Below are 16,651 nucleotides of genomic sequence, written 5' to 3'. Positions count from 1 at the left end.
AAAACACAGAGGATATAAATGCAGGGTGTAGCTGCAGGAAATTTAATACAGCCCAAGTGTCCCGGTAAGAGGAATGTTTTTGGCACACAAACATTTTTGAAACATCTATTTGTTTCAGATAGATTTAGAAACAGTATTTTCTACATATGACTGATAAGCTGATGAGAGAATGCCTAAATGTAGATAACCTATGAATACACAAAGTGATTCAAAACAAGAGGGTGGAACCTCATTGTCTCTCACTTACATTTTAGTATCTTGAACAAGACTGGATCGTCAAGCTTTAATCAAGATAAAAGGGCTCACTGATTTCAGGTGACATTGCTTAAAAGATTGTTTTTCACCATAGCTCAAAATGGAGAGCAAAATGTTTCCTATCTCCACATTTTCATGTTTTTTTTTGTAGGTTCGTGAAATGTGAAAAAGAGCGTACACTGCACAGAATGAATGTTTCAGATGGCTGTATGTGAGATGGCTAACCAAAACTCTTTAGCAGAATTACAATGGTTTGTTATAAGCCACTGGCAGGCACTCCATTCTTCATTAATATAGCAGGAATTTTGTAATGATCTAGGGAAAAGATCCTTAAAAATTAACCATTATGAAAAGCAGTGCACACAGATGACAGCATTAAAACCAGATGCATGATGTAACTGTACACATTGACATTACTGAACCATAAGATTCAAGACAAGACTATCTTTTATATTTGTTTTACATGTTCAATGTATGAACCAAAGTCATACGGAACAGACAATAGCTTTCATGTTTTGCATTCTGAATGCGTGGAGCTGATCAAAATGTTTGTATACACAACATGCACAACAGACGGAGCATATTAAAACAGTAACCAACATATTAGTGGGACATTCTTTGGATCTCAGGAGAACTTACCCTAAAAAAGCTGTTCACTGAGTTGCATAGTAGATACATGATTTCCTGTTAATGCAATTTCCTGAATTGCGTGCATCAAACTGACTTTAGAGTCTAAAAATGTGAAGGCACCATCTGGATTTATTTCATTTAATGCAGCACGATGTTTTCAGATCAGGCCCCTGCCCTGATAAATTAATTGTTTTTGCCTTTGAGAAAATTTTGAGAAGGTTTACTTTGAAGTCATATTGAGCTGTTGCATTTGCAAAAATTATGATATTTGACAAACCTGGCACATCCCTGCCAATGACTGAGAAGTTTCATGGCTATCCAGGAGGGGGCAGTCATTCATACATGTGAATGGCTGCCTCACAAAGTCTCACCAGAAGTGAAAATGCAATCAACTGAGTGCGTATGAGAAAAACAATTCTTTTTCCCCTGAATATTATTGTTTCTGAATTTATTAGATAGAGGGAGATCTGTCAGTGCTGAGGGGAGTACAGAGAAATAATAATAAAAAAAAGAAATGTTTTCATCATATATTCTCGCATAGCTTTTTTTTTTTTATAATTCACTCAGATTCTGTACAGCCACATTCATATATTTATTCTCCTGCCGCAGACACACGCACGCACACACACACGCACACACACACACACTCACACACAAATAGAGAGAGAGAGGGAGAGGTTCTTGTACAACAGACAAGTGCATACATGAGCACATGCAAACAATTACTTGAAGCAAATGTCAGGGTGAAAGGTCCTAGGATTAAATGCTTATACCTGTATTCTGGAAATGGATCACTTTGCAGTCCATTTCATGCTATAGTTGATATGCATAGAAAATCAATGCTAAAACGATAAAGCTTTCATTAGACATCCAAAATCAACATCATATGCTAATTTCAGGGATATCTTGTACATTTTTGTGAAATGGATTAAAGAAATTAGTTTCTTATTTTTGAAAAAGACAATAGCAAAAAACAGCCTTTTTTTTTTTTTTTCACCATTTCACAGCAAATTCTTACAATGCAAAAGAGGCAAGAGTACCAGTTTAGGGTCCTGCAAGCCTCTTGATTTTATTTCTTAAATTATATATAATTATTATAATCAGGAGACCATTAAAACATAACCCAATCATTTTAGAGTCCATTAAGGTCATGCATAGAAGTTCACATATAACTAAGGGTTACACTGTGGTTTCACTTTTCCACAAGCCACTCTTCATTCCAACAGAGCTCTGTGATTGGTCTGTGCCGCTCATATCTTGCTCCAGCTCCAGCACTGAGTTTTTCAAGGTGCCATTTGGGGCGGCGGCCCCTGGCACAGTGGTAGTGACACTGTTCAAAGGGTATGAGCAGCGCTTTGTGTCTCGCTCTGCAGCAGCAGCCAGTTTCAAATTGTCTCTGCTGGAACATCGTCTCTGAGCACCGTGCATGGCAGCTCTGCTGGCCATGGAGGGCAGCAGGGGAAAGGGTTTGCGGCTCCCACTGCTGCCCCCGTCACTTCCCTCTGAGGGGCTGGTGGCCACGGACTCTCCCACTCGCTTCCCATTTGTCAGTGGGCTGGCTTGGTTTTCTGAGAGGCTGTGGTGGATGCTGCCATTCTCACTTGTGGCTTGTTTGTATGCATGTGAAGAACTTAAGTTCTCTAAACCTGTGGGCCCTAAAGCTCCAAGGCTTCCTCCACCTCCAGCAGTCCTTAGAGCTTTGAGACGATAGTGACCTCTGCCCTCACCCCGATGGTGATACTGGCTGTTCCCTTGTTTAGTTCTGCTACTCACTTTTCTTCTCTGGGGATGCAATGGGGCAGCAGAGTTAATGGTAGGAACAATATTATTTGTAGGCTTGGTGATGTTGTCAGTGCTGGTGCTTGTATTGTTGCCTGCTGGGGCACGTGAAGTGTTGTTTGAATTGTCTTGTGCCACCTGCAACAGGTTGGTGAGCTTGCAGGGCCCAGGGCCTACACTGCTGATTCCACTCGGTGTGGATGATGACCTGGCTGATGAGGAGTTATGAGAGTCACTGGTTGGATGGCAGTTGATGAACAGCTGGGATCCCTGCTCAGAGGTCTGCACTCCACTCCCAGTAGTGCAGGTGTGTGTGTAAGTGGACATAGGATGGGAACGGTGGTAACCTGGGCAACATGCCAGCCACGAGGCCTGCACATCCAGCCGCCTGAAGCAGTGGTGCACCACCAGAAACACCCCCAAAACTGTGGCAGCCATTCCATAGAGACAGCTAAACAACAAGCTGTTGTGTCCAGTCAGCCACATTGCCATGGCTCCACAACACCACAGAACCACAAACAGGAAGTGGGTGGCCACCAGCACCAAGTACTGCGTCTTCAGTGAGTATTGGTCCTCTGGTGCCACAACAGGGTTTATAGGTCCCACCACTGAGTCTGTGGAGAGCAAGCTGGTGCTTCCTGCCAGCGCAGGCTGGCTCTCAGTCACAGGAGAGGACAGGGTGGTTCCTGTGCATTCTTTGGCCACGCGGTGCCTCAGGCGAAACACAGTGCACAGGAAATAGATCCAGGTCACCAACACAGATAGGCCCGCAGGGACAAAGAAAGACCCTAGGCTGGGACGCCATACCAGCCAGCAGCTGCAAGAGGCACAAAAAGTGTCAGGAGGGTCATTGCAAAACAAGGGCATCTCTGTGTATTAAACATGTCACAGAGAATTATTCATTTCAGCACAAAAACAAAACAACACAAAGTCAAAGGATAAATGGCTCAAGGATAAAGTGACAGTACTTACTAAGGACTGTTGTCTCCATAGTTGTTAACGTTGACAGCTGCAGTGATCCCACAAATGATAAGGGGTACACCACCAGCTATCAAATAGAACCTTGAAGAACAGACAACAACATATGAAAAAGAAGTTCACAGCTGCGTTTTTAGAACTAAAGAGCAGTTCTTTTCACAGGATGCCGTATGACCTTTGGCTGCAATGATATGTTTACACGGTGCATGTCTGTGTCATTTTCCTTTTAGCGTTTTCATTTTTATGTCTCTCTGTCTTTCTGAACAGAGCTGTGTGATCATTCAATTTCTTAGTGGGCAGAGTGTCACAAAGGCCAGTAAAGGCTGTGATTTATTTCAGCCTGATCCCATGTGGCTGAGTGGGCAACAAAGGGGGAGGGCCAGTGAGGTCAGGGGCACAGTCTGCAGGATCGCAGGGGGCAGGGGGGTGGAATGAAGTGGAATACTTGGAAACTCAGTCAAAAATCCCAGAATCACCCCACTCAGATTTATAGTGACCCCCCTCAACTTCTTTTGGTTGTTGGCTTCATACATTTTCCCCTCCCCTGTGTTCATATAGACTTCTCTGTGCCTTACAGCAATACTCTCTTATGTCCCTTCAAGGTTTCCTTTAAAACAGAGGGACTTTGGTTGTTGGGCACAATGAGGTCCTTTAATGGTGCATAGTTTGGGTGGCCATGTGCAAGAATTCCTGCGCCAGTCTAAAGCATAGAGCATACTGACAGAAAAGAACTTTCCCGTCGAACAGGAGGTGGGTGAAGGTGAGTTGTGGCTCACTCTCTGACCTGAGCATAGGCCGCTGAGTGGGCGGAGCAGGAGGCTCTCCCTCCAGCTGGCGTGGTAGTCTCCACACAGCCTCTTTGTAGATGACCCTGGCGCTGACTCCGATCCACAGCAGGGTCGACAGTGACGAGTAGTGCAGGGCAATGCCCACCTGTCACATATCAGAATTGGAAAAGACATCAGACTTACATGTCACAAATGTAAATTGAGGAGTATGTGTGTTGATTTCAGGACTTACCGCTTGACAAACAACTGGGTAGCTGGTCAAGCTTATGCCCCCTGCATAGATGGCTGTTGTCATGGCAATGTGAAAGCAGGTATTGAGTAATGTGTGCCAGCTTTTCCTTGATATGTGAATCGAACTGTAGGGATAAAAATTTAAATTATCAGGAGATGATGGAAATAACACATAGCAGCAAGAGATCTGTTCATACACTTAGACAACAGTACCTGTGATGGAGTATGTGCGTGATGATGATGGTGAAGAGGCATAAGAGGAGAAGTGCAGTGCAGGCATAGACCACAGGGTGGAGTACCCTCACAGAGTTGTGTGTGGAGTTAGGGAAGTCGGGCACCTCCTATAAAAAATATCCCATGCAGGTCAAATGAAAGTGTCAGTGATAGCCAGATGATTGATTGATTAAATACTACAGGCTGTCCAACCTGCAGTACAGCATAGTTGCTAAGCAGGGAGCAGCGCATTGTGGAGGTGCTGCTGTCACTGTGGACCAACTGACAGCCCTCTTGGCTCCATCCTCCCTGCTTCTCCAATCCCTTCAGGCTCCACTGGGCTGCTACAGCGTCAGTACCAGGGGACAAGTGGCGTAGGGACACCCAGATGGGTTCTGAGTGGTTCCACATGGTGCAACCGTCTGTCAAAGAAATGGATAAAATTACCAGTGAAAACATTTACTGATGGCTTATATTGTTATTTAAGTTAGTCTATGATGTATGATGTAAAAGTGAATTTCACTGAATTGGCTGAGACGTTTCCTTACCTAAGCCTACAAAGATGACAGGAGTGTTGACGCTTCGTCTGCGCGAAGGTTCCCCAGAGTTATTAGAGCTTCCAGACAGAGGAAAAAAGCTACCAGTTCGAAAAGCTATAACCTGCAGCTTACAGTCTGCAGTAGCATCAGGAGGAAATAGAGTAGGTGGCAGAGTCACCGAGGCCAGGGCTACTGAATTCTGCAGAAAAAAAGCATTTAAATAATAGTATAGGTTACTAATGGTGCAGTATTTACTAGAAGAAGAAGAGCTGATGCTCCGGTCTCACCTTTAGGAGGAAATTGTTGAGGGAGGTATTATGGGAGCCTGTGGTGCAGCGGAAAAGAAGCTGTTGTTCATGGGCAGGCTCTCCCATCTCTACTCCCAGGTTGCCCCCTGAGACGTCACGACGCTGATAGGCAGTGCATGTAATCCCTGTGAAGTGGGCCGGTCGAATCAGGTGGGCCTCCATCACAATGTTCCGAGACACCTGTAATCATAAAAAAAAAGATAAGAATTATTTCCTTATTTTAGTCATCCATCTTAGAGGTTGCACTACCAAGAGCTTTTCTAGAGTTAAAAAGAAACACACACAAACAGATAAGGGAAATTGACCTACCATGTAGAAGTCCTGAGCGTGACTGTGCAGCTGAGGCCAGGCCAGTGTCTCTAGAGAGTAAACTATGGAGCTGCAGGCTCTCTTCTCTCTCTGTGCAAGAGCCAGGATCTGGTCATCCACCTGCATCAGGTTACTGCCCATCTCGACCAACACCTCTGACAGCTGGAGAAAGCACACACAGTAGAGAGGGGTGTGACTACAGGACAGCACATATCTTTTTTTATCATTCTAAATATGCAGTCAAATCTCTTTTTTTTCTTACCTCTCGTTGCTGTCTGACATATTCCATAAACTTCTCCATCATTTGTGCCACATACAACACATCTACTGAGTCAGTGAAACCTGCAGCCTCCAGAGTGTACGTGCGCACCTGGTGTGCCACAGTGACAGCATTGGACGCGTTGATGGGCCTCTGTAAAACAGGAAAACATTCCAGTGATGTGTGATGTCGTCACCTCACATGGCACCATGCACTGACAGCAGCACTGACCAGGATGAAGGTATGGAGGACACGGGTGATGCCATTGGTGTAGTGACAGTTTGAGTAGTCCCCCTCCTGCCACTTGCCAGAACGATCACAGTACCTAGAGGCTTTTTTCTGCTCCATACCGCCCTCCACAGACAGAGAAGGGTAACGCAGCTGTAGGCAGTATTGATGGGAAGTGATGCCTGCCAGGGTTCTTGGCCACCTGGAGATCAAAACTAGATGATATTGAGAATCCTTTGACACATAATGATAATTAGTGCAACTGTAACTGACCTGAACTCGCCACGGTTGTTGATAACTTTATCCTCTGGACAGAAGGAGGCACTGTTCTCCAGTACCACTATCTCTACAACGCGAGATGTATTTCCCCGCCCAGTAGAAACCACACACTCCCACTCTCCGCTGGCTTCCACATGTACGTTGAATAGAATAAGTTCACTGGATGAAAATGACAGACAGTTCATTTTAACCATGGCCGCCATACCACCACAGGCGTGTTTTAACAAGTGGAGTTGTATTTATCTTTATCAACTTCATGCTTTCCACAAAACTTCGTTGAATTAAGCACATCGGGTCAACGCAGACTGTCTCTAGTTACCATACCTGGTAATGAAGGTGCAATCATGCAGGACGCTGTTCTCAAGCTGGACACCCATCTGTGGGTCAGAGGTCACCAGCTGACCGTTGTGGCGCCAATGCAGGGTGGTGATCTTGTCCACCAAGGCAGCAGTGCAGTGGAAAGGCAGCCGATCCCCTTTGAAGACCACCTGACGCTGGGATGGCAGCAACGACAGGGTGTGCAGCTCCAGAGGACCATCTGAGTACCGTGGTGGGAAAACACACAGACGTGAACCATCACTCTGAATTATGTCTACTGTGCTCTTCTTGCTCAACCTCAGCTAAATGTTTCCACAGAAGCTCTTCTACAGCAGATTGGATGCAGACATTAGAAATTCATTCATACTTTTAGAATATTGTTCCTGAAGAGCTGCTGGATTAGATGTCTTTCCAAAATTCTTGTAATTACTGAGATGATCTTAAGCAATGCTGTGAGCAAAAGGTCATTGTAATTCATGAGCTATTGTTCTTTGAAACAAAACATGAATTGCCTCTTTGTAGCCAGACGCTCACCACAGCTCAGATGGTTTTCTTTTAGTCCACGCAGGGGCTTTCCCCTCAGGCTCCTCGGATAGGCACACAGGGTTTCTTCACCCAAACGGGCTGAACTGCTGCGAAAGAAGCCTGGGACCCAACGTAGCCCGCAGTCACATGACAGGTGGTCTGAGTTAAAGTTCCTTCAGTGGAGAAAGTCAGATATAGAGCTATCATCAGCTGCTTCTAATAAGGCCCACATATCATGCCTGTACATGAGAAAAAGACACTTGAAAGTTTGATGCAAGTGGTTCTATGAAAAAGAATTAATGAATTGCACTTAGTCTTGAATAATATTTTCCATCTGAATTTAATTAGATACTTTATGCAATGACAACTAATTCTTCACACTGCAAAAGGTTTATCTGACTTGAAATATTTCTAGACTTAGTTTCTGATTCACAATTGCCTAATGTGAATAATTAGTTTTCATCTATAAATAATGCGTGAACAAAAATATTTTTTACAGCACAGACAGAGTTTAATACTCACACCAGCTTGAGGGACGGCAGCTCCTGAAACACTCCTGAATCCATGGTTGATATGATGTTGCCAGAGAGGTTCCTGGAAAAAAAACAACAAACAAGTTAACTTGATAGTTTCTCGATAATACGGAAACTCTATTATATTTATTGAATTAGTCCAGCTGTCTCTTACAGTTTGGTGAGGTTGGTCAGGCCCAGGAACATGTCTGCAGTCAGGCAGCCGATGCGGTTGTTGGATAGGTCTCTACAAGTGTGAAAAGTCAAATGTGTTGGCTATTTTTAAATTAAAGAGATTGTGACATCTTCACTCATTCACAAGCCACGTTGTTTTTGTGGTAGATAAAATATATGAAGCATACAAGTAAAACTGTTTTTCACATGTTCGCTGTTCTTATTTTTCATGAAATGAACAATGATTTTTGTGGTTTTATACTATATTCTGCTGCCGTTGTTTGCTCTACAATCTTCTCTGCTCCTTTCAAAGTTCAAAAGCTAAATAAGCTTGCCAACAGTCCCTGCCACTTTCCCTTATCACAACTCCATGGAACCCCAGTAAAAGTTTATCACCAATGCGGTAAAGCAGGGCCCCTGTTCTGCTGTCCACCCCTGAGTGTGATGTATAGCCACAGCCAGAAAGGGATCTGGTCTGTTGCACCTCTGACACTACCCAGCAGAGAGCTGTCCAGAGCATGTGTTTATCTCCCCCTGTTTGTTTTGAGAAGCCCCAGACTTTGCAGGGAAAACACAAGTAGGGGGAGGAGGGAAGGGGAGTCACGCGGTGCAGCACAGACGATCAACTCTGACCCATGCTGCAACCAGGCCTTGCTATCCAAAAACACAAAGAGTGAGTGGCAGGCGGCTGCAAACAGCCTCCCTGTCGCATCCAATGACATGTGAGGAGCCTCTGCATGGGTTAGTGATGGGAAATTGCAGCTCTTTGAAGGGAGCCCGATCTCATGGCTCCGTTCCTTTCCAACAGCCGTTCATCGTTCTTTTCTCTTTTTGGCTGGACCGCAACAGTGGGGAAATAAACTTCCCTGTCATTAACTGACTGACTGCCTGACTGAGTGATGAAGTTAAACCACTAGTCAGCCAAGAGTTAGAGTCACCCCCCCCACAGTCATTGCGCTTTTAAAATAAATTGGAAAAAGCAGAGCAGCTCACTCGCTGAAGGGAATACACCTGTAATACATTTAATGGAAATTTGCACACCCACATACAAGGTTTTACCAATTATTTGTTTCTTAAGGAGCACTGGATAATCACTGGGGGCAATGAATCTGGAAAACAAACTGGTCTCAGCAAATACAACTTGGTTCTCTTTGAAAAGCCATTGAAAAGAATCAGATTGTTTGTGAACACAACATCATTGAGGGCCTGAGGTTCTCCCAGAGATGAAATGGGACACCAGAGATGACAATGAGTGACTCCCACAAAAGATCAGCAGAAACCGTTTAATGACAGAAGACTTTATGGTCAGACTGATACCAGCAGCTCAGCATCAGTGTGCCCATGCCATGTTTCAGAACAGTATCCATCTCTCTTTTAACTACCGTCAATCAGGTGAGCATCGTCAGTTATATACCAAACAATTTGATTCAAAATGTCTGTGCCTGTGTTTATGATTTCTGGTAATATGTTTCTCTAAAACCAAATGGAATGTGAGCCATGTTAATGTCTACTTACAGTTTCCGTAGCTCAGACAGGCCTTGGAAGGCTCCAGGCATGATGGTGCTGATTAGGTTGTGTTTGAGGTCCCTGGAAAAAAAAAGAAAATATTAGGTAAGTGAGAGAAAGAGAATGCATGATGGATGATGGAGACATGCCTTCAATAGGGGGATTTGCTCTCTTGTCAAGATTTAAACCAGAACATCAATATTATTCTCATGCCCATACTAAATGGGTATCTGGGGCTAGTTAGCAAGTAATCTTTAGCATAAAGACTGGAAGCATTGGGAAACATATTAGTTGGTTCTGTCCAACATCAACATCCATCTACCCGCACCAGTAAAAGTCACAAATTAACACATCATATCCTATTTATTAAGTGTAGTCAAGACCCAACTGGGGTAGGATAAGTTAACTTCTTGGCCTGCTGTAAAGCAGCCAAAAAAAGAACTTGGAAAATTAGTAGACCAGAGCGGGGAAATGATCCATAGTGCAATCTCCAGTGAATTGGTTTGATACTTTCTTCAGGCTAAAATTAGCTAAGTGGCTGCTTACTGTCAAGCTAGTCCATTGACACTGCATGAGAAGGCTTGGTTAATCTGAAAAATGAAGGAGATGGATACTCATTTCCCAAAACTGGCCCTGTTGGGATACCGAGAAGTACAGATACAGAAAGGAAATCTTATCCCATCAGCCACCTGGGCTGGAGCCTTGCTGAATACAAATACCTAACTGAGTGGGATCTGTCATTCTTCTTCTTCCCCAGTAAGTTTTTCCACAATAAACTTGGCCATTGCAAACTATAAATATGAATTCCTTTAACTTTAGTCTTTGAAGATCTAATTTCATATCATCTGCATTTTTCTCTGCTCTCCACTCGCTCACCCATCTGTTACTATTCAGCCAGATATCCCCGACTCCATCAGTGGACCTGCATAGGATTTTGAATCCAGAAAGGTTTTTTTTTTTTTTCCAGGTGGGAATTTTGAGGTTAAGCAAGTCAGGAGACGGATGGTCGTTGGCAGGACACGGACAATGCAGGTTTGAATGTGATCCATGTTTCTAAAGCATGAAAAATGCATGCTCCCACTGGACCAACTGCAGAGGAGGATTTCCTTACAACAGTGCACAACCATCAGTGGTTGCATTTTTGTCTATTTCACTTCTAACCAAGATGCCACTGCGGTAGGCAAGACCTCAGGGGACTTTCTGGTCCTTTTTTCCACAAAGATCATCTGTCATCGCAGTTCTCAACCACACCGCCTCACACCATATACAACCTCAGGCATCTCTTAACCATTTTCTTGTTGGCTTTCCAAAAGATGAGCTATTTTGATCAAACTAGGGAAGGAAAATTGTTTTAGAAAATGGCTTCCAGTAGAAAATTTGACCATGCAATAGAGGCTGGGATAGAGTCTGAGATCAAGGGTTTGGCTGTTGGTCTCAATCCTTGCCAAGCCATTGCTCATATCTGGATTATAGACAAGAGACAGGTTATAATGATGGAGCAAAATCTATTTGGCCTGGGACTGAAGGGCTGAGGTCTGTTGTGTTTGTCTCAAAGCGGAAAGCCTTGGACAGCTGAGCCCAGCTCTTTGACCAATTGCCAGCTTGCCAGATAGAACATTTTGCAACAACTCACATACAAATACTATATATATATATATATATATATATATATATATAACTATATCCTGATACAATAGTAGCTTTTTTAGTAGTAAAAAAAAAAAAGCACCAGAGCCCTTTAAGTAAATGTGTGGCTTCATGGTTCTGCCACAATCTATCTAGGAATTTTTGTCCTGCCGTGGATGTTCATGTATTTGGGTGTGTTGGTAGGTGATTTGTGGAAGAACAATACTGCGGTTTCCAGTCTGTGCGTCCCGGGTTCATTAGTGCAGTGATAAAACACAAGGCACTGCCCACTATTTCCTCTCCCCGATGACTGTCTCTCCCTCCCAGTCTGCCCAGTTTCCACAGACACACGCACACATACGACCAATGACTTAAATGTATACGCACTCAAATTGATTTAAGGATTTAACAGGGGAACATCCTGATCTCCAAAAAATTATCAAATATAATCATCACATCAGAAAAGAAAAGCGAAAAGACATTTTTTCATTGAAAAAAATATCTAAATTAAATAAACAGGAAATCCACATAGACATAGATGCACATGCACAAGCACATAGACACAAACGTGTAAATGTTGTCATTCTAGGGTATTACATTTAGAATATTTACTTGGAGACTTTGTGTTTCACAAAAAAACATGAATGCATGAATCTGTGCCAGACCAGATACACACCTGCACCAACACACACACAGACAGACTCCTTATATGCCTTATGAGTTATTCCTTGAGAATACATAGTGCATTCAAAGTGAGACCAGCAGCACAGGCTTGTTTTTCAATTCTGTGGCTGTCAGTGTTATGGACACTGAGCTGTAAGACCAGTCTTCAACTCGCAAGACACAACATACAGCTGAATTTCCAACCTCACTTGAAAGGCTACAGTGTAGCTGTGATAATGTGCGTATCAGCAGGCCACCACTTCTGATACACTCTTTTATCACCAAGCTGAGGAATTTGAGGGAGCTCAGCAGAGTCGACAGGATCTGAAGTCCTCGCCAAAAGCTCAGCCCTGCCGTAGCCCAAATGTCAGCACTCATTTGCAAGCATAATCCTGAGTAAATCTCAGTTTCCGCCCTTTGCCACTCAGCCACAATTTCAGAATTTTTTTCCAACTTAATCTCAAACCTGCAGGCCTCACACCCGGGCGATGACTTGTCTGTGTGCCCTCTGGAGGAGGCAGACAGCAGCCTTTCAGCCTGGTGGCCTTGACACTGATGACAAAAGCTGTCACCAAGCGAGAGGAAAATAGCAGAGACGAGAAATACTTCAAAGAAAATATCACTGTCAGGATGTAAAGAAGTTGAAAGTTAGTGATCACTTTTTCCTAATCTTCCACAGTAGCAGCTTCAGTTGTTTGGCGGTGACACGGTATTATTATGACGATGGCCTTCCTTTTGGCGTCACGCTTTGTAACCTTGGGAGTGCCTTGCTTTATCCCCCTCACCACATGTGGCCTGTGTGATGGGTTGTGACAGACTCAAGCTCACTCCCAGCCCAAAAAAAGGCCATTGTCTGCTGCCACTGGTCCTAACACCAGCGGCTGCCATTAAGAATGTCTTTTTTTTTTTCGCCCACAAACTCCTTCTGATCAATGGGGCTGGTCCTCTGCCATTCTGAAGAGTCATTGCTCTGTGGGTATACGGGATGAGCACCTGGGCCCCATGTAGACTGGAGAGGAGCGACGTGCTTGTAGGGCAGCAAGAGGGTAATAATGAAGACATGGTCTGTAAAGCGCTCCAGACATGGAGTGCTCCATTATCAGGAGCACAGCAGCAGGGACTGGAGTGGTCCACTGACATTGTTTAGGCCCCCGGCCCTGGAGGGAGCTGGGAAAGTGACTGAAGCCAGCAAATGGCCGCTCATTATCACCAGACTGGAATCAAGAATTTCCCGTCGCTGGAATTTTTTAATGGAATGACATGAATTAGGACAAATTTCTCTACTTTAATTACACACATCCCAATGTAGACCGATATAAGCAAACACCTCAGGACAGAAACAAATGTGCATTTGGGCGGGGGGGGGTTTAACTAGCACCTCAGTTCCTGGCAGAGGTCAGTGGAGACCATTTTTGTGCTGCGTGTCATTTCCTGTCTGGTTGCCATCTCTCGATGAGGCCCTTCTCATTTATTTTTACAGTTTCCTTTTTCTCCTTTTTTTACTAGTTAGCTTTCCCCTGTAGGGAGGGGCAGGTGGGTTAGGGGATTCAGTACTGAGCAAAAGTGTCCATGTGTATGGCCCCGCAGACCCCACCTCCCTACTCCTCAACACACTTGCTCACAATGGGGGCTCTGTAACAGAGGTCCCAAACGTACTGCTGCCTTCCCCCCAAAACAGGAAACCAGGATATGCCGAGCTCTTGTTTTTCTACTAATTTCCTGCTTTGCCGCCCCTTCCCCAGATTATTTTCTTTATTTTTTTTGTGGTTCCTCTCACATCGCACATATCCAATCAGCTTTTTGTCTGGATTCATCTGAAGACGAATTGTCCTGATAAAACTCAAAGAGGAAAAACAAATACACTCTGCACTAGATGAATAAAACAGCTGTCATTTGAATTGAAATTAAACACACACTTAACACTTGAAAATACTCCGCAATACCAACAGGGACACTTTTACCTTTGTAGCCCCACTTCAGGATGTTTGACATCACTAGGGTTTTGTTTTTTTTTTTTGGATTGCCATAAAGCATTTTAGCTGTAGTTCAGACTTATGGCTTTGGCTCCAAAGTGTTCACAGAAACAATACTACTACAGGCTTATTTTCTATTTTTATTCCCAAAACAAAAAAAAAAAAAAAAATCATCATTATTTGTGCCACTATAAATTTGCTTGTGTATTTCTTATAGTTGGAGGTAAACTTGTCTTTCAAAGGAAACCATAGTTATGACTATAATCAAAGGGATTAAAGGGTGGTAACCATCTCATTTGGGGATTATTTTCAGGCACATGTGCAAACATGGCCAGGACAGACGTGGACAATCACCACCTGATCACCCGCTGCTGCTCCTGTCCTGGAGTTTACTCTAAAATAAACTGTGGATCCAACTGCACAGCCATTAGCAGGATGTACAGAAATAGCAATATAGACTTTTATTTCAAGCATAACATTTCATAGGTTGATTATATGTTTCTATAGCCTGTAGCGAGAGGAGCTGGAGATTATTCTGCCAAGGAAAACTCTGGAGCAAAGGACTGTTATTGACTTCAGTTCTGGTTTTCAGAGCAGACCCACGAAGGGGCCAATGCCCACTTTGAAAATTAGTGACTTTCAAAGTGGGCATTTCCCCGCCGCCCCCAATCTGAATGAGGCATTTGAATGATCATACTGATAGAATGGGCTCAAAGAATACACTTTATGAGTGGGAGGCAAACAGGAGGACACACATTTCATTCAAATCATCAATGAGAGGATACACAAGAGACTTTTCAGCCAGTAGGTGGACTAAAGCTAGTATAGAGTGCAAAGGGGGTGGAACAGCAAGAGACCCTGTGAGTTGGGAGAGGGGAGATGCAAAAATAAAATGAAAAAGGAACACAAACGGAAGTGGGGGGAAGTCAGTCAAGAGAAGGCTCAAGTTCCTCCGGAGGAAAATGCCATTGTAACCATATCAAGTTCGCAGAGTGAGTGTGCGAAAGAGTTACTGGCGTATAAAGCGTACAATTTGGTAATGGGCTTATGAGGGGGCTCACTCGCTGTTTCAATAAACCCCTCGAGCCATGACTGAGCTAGGCTTGCAATACAAACACACCCCGTTCCTTCAGTTTATCTGAAAGACACATCTGGAGTCTATCAACTCCAGCAGCAACCCCCCCCCCCTTTCTGTTTCCACTCTCCAACACGCTTAACCCCTTCCTCACCCGCTCCACCCCTTAATGTCACGCACTCTTATGAGGTGACTGTTTCTTAACTGGGGGCCACTCATTGGCGTGTGCGTGAATACATACTAACCTAAAAGTTCATTTTTCTGTGGGGCAGAAAAGACACTCCCATGTGGGACCTCCACAGCTGGCCGTAGCTCTCCGTAGAGTGGTGGGCTGGTACAATCTGAACCTTCTCTGGTCTAGACAGAATGACTCCTTGCCATGTCCGCACATTCTCCACTGTTTTTACGTGCTACACTTTTGCCCACCTCTGCTTTGTTTCCCCTTAATCAAGGTAAATTGCCCAGCCTGAAAGGAAATAATGTTAATCCCCAGCTAAAGAAAACATCTTCAGATTTATATAAGACAAACTACAGGACTGGCCCCCACCCTCGTCTCTTTCCCTCACTCTCCAGCTACCATACCATCTTTAGCCATCTCGGCTCCACTTCCCCTGTGTCAGATGGTAAAGTTGTTTAAGTTGGACTGCATCCTAACCCCAGCTGCTCAGAATGGCAGAGGCGATTTCAAGGTTGGTTTCAGAGAGGCTTAGGCAAAGACTGAGTGGCCTGTCTCCCCTTTTGCAATGCAGATACTATCGGTACAGAAAGTAATACATTCTGGACTATAATGTGATAATAGTTGGCATATTTTCCATCATGCAGACATTTTTCTAAACATATCTGAAAATGTTCATATTCCGCGTGACTTATTCGGTCACAGGTTCCTATGCAAACTGCCGTTAATTATTGTTGCTGTAAAAACATGAATCACGCAAAGCTCTGCTCACACACAAATGCCCTTCTCTTGAATGAATTATTATAATTCAAAAAAGTTTTTTAGGAATCCTGCATGCCATTTGTTCTGCACGCTTCATTCTGTGGACGAATAAAAGTAGAAGTATATCCATCCTGATCATTTCAGACTCTTCTCTTGGCAAAGTCTATCATGCTGCCAACACCTTGAGCCTCTAACAAGTCCCAAACACAAGCCTCACTGCTGCCTTTCAGACCTGTCCACTGCAGGCGCCCTGCTGCTCCCTCATCCATCATCATCACTGCCCTCTGCTCTCACTCTCTCCCTGAAGGGTGAACAGACCTGGTAATGAGGGCCCCTTGTGCCCTGCCTGTCTGTCCTGTGTCCCATGGTGCAGTGGGGCCCAGTTGGATAAGAGCCAGATTGCTTCGGCCCTCTTTGCTCATTATTCTCATTACCTCGCCTCAAATCAGCACAGGACAGGCCGCTGGGATCTGTCCACAACTCATAAAGGTCCCGGCTCGTTAGTGGGGCTGCTGGTGTCAGCTCCGATCAGAGAGGGTGTGCACG

The 16,651-nt window shown here is 44.2% G+C and overlaps 1 protein-coding gene across 1 annotated transcript in view; it reads right to left on the bottom strand.

Moving 5' to 3' along the window:
* Positions 1-275: 275 nt before the first annotated feature.
* The window catches only part of adgra2 (adhesion G protein-coupled receptor A2), a 34,516-nt gene continuing 18,140 nt past the window's right edge, over positions 276-16,651 (bottom strand). Inside the window, exons 3-19 of the mRNA XM_029511423.1 lie at positions 9,841-9,912; positions 8,327-8,398; positions 8,162-8,233; positions 7,649-7,812; positions 7,121-7,334; positions 6,791-6,955; positions 6,521-6,719; positions 6,293-6,442; positions 6,031-6,192; positions 5,701-5,901; positions 5,423-5,612; positions 5,088-5,296; positions 4,875-5,002; positions 4,663-4,786; positions 4,427-4,575; positions 3,637-3,726; positions 276-3,481 (exon numbers count right to left, since the gene is read on the bottom strand). Of these exons, the coding sequence (XP_029367283.1) occupies positions 2,065-3,481; positions 3,637-3,726; positions 4,427-4,575; positions 4,663-4,786; positions 4,875-5,002; positions 5,088-5,296; positions 5,423-5,612; positions 5,701-5,901; positions 6,031-6,192; positions 6,293-6,442; positions 6,521-6,719; positions 6,791-6,955; positions 7,121-7,334; positions 7,649-7,812; positions 8,162-8,233; positions 8,327-8,398; positions 9,841-9,912 (3,778 nt within the window). The 3' untranslated portion in view covers positions 276-2,064. The remainder of the gene's footprint in view (positions 3,482-3,636; positions 3,727-4,426; positions 4,576-4,662; positions 4,787-4,874; positions 5,003-5,087; positions 5,297-5,422; positions 5,613-5,700; positions 5,902-6,030; positions 6,193-6,292; positions 6,443-6,520; positions 6,720-6,790; positions 6,956-7,120; positions 7,335-7,648; positions 7,813-8,161; positions 8,234-8,326; positions 8,399-9,840; positions 9,913-16,651) is intronic.

The sequence above is a fragment of the Echeneis naucrates genome, chromosome 9 (assembly GCF_900963305.1).
Source record: "Echeneis naucrates chromosome 9, fEcheNa1.1, whole genome shotgun sequence".
NCBI lineage: Eukaryota > Metazoa > Chordata > Actinopteri > Carangiformes > Echeneidae > Echeneis > Echeneis naucrates.
The sequence above is the reverse complement of the archived record's forward strand: the minus strand, read 5'-3'. Positions and strand labels throughout refer to the sequence as shown.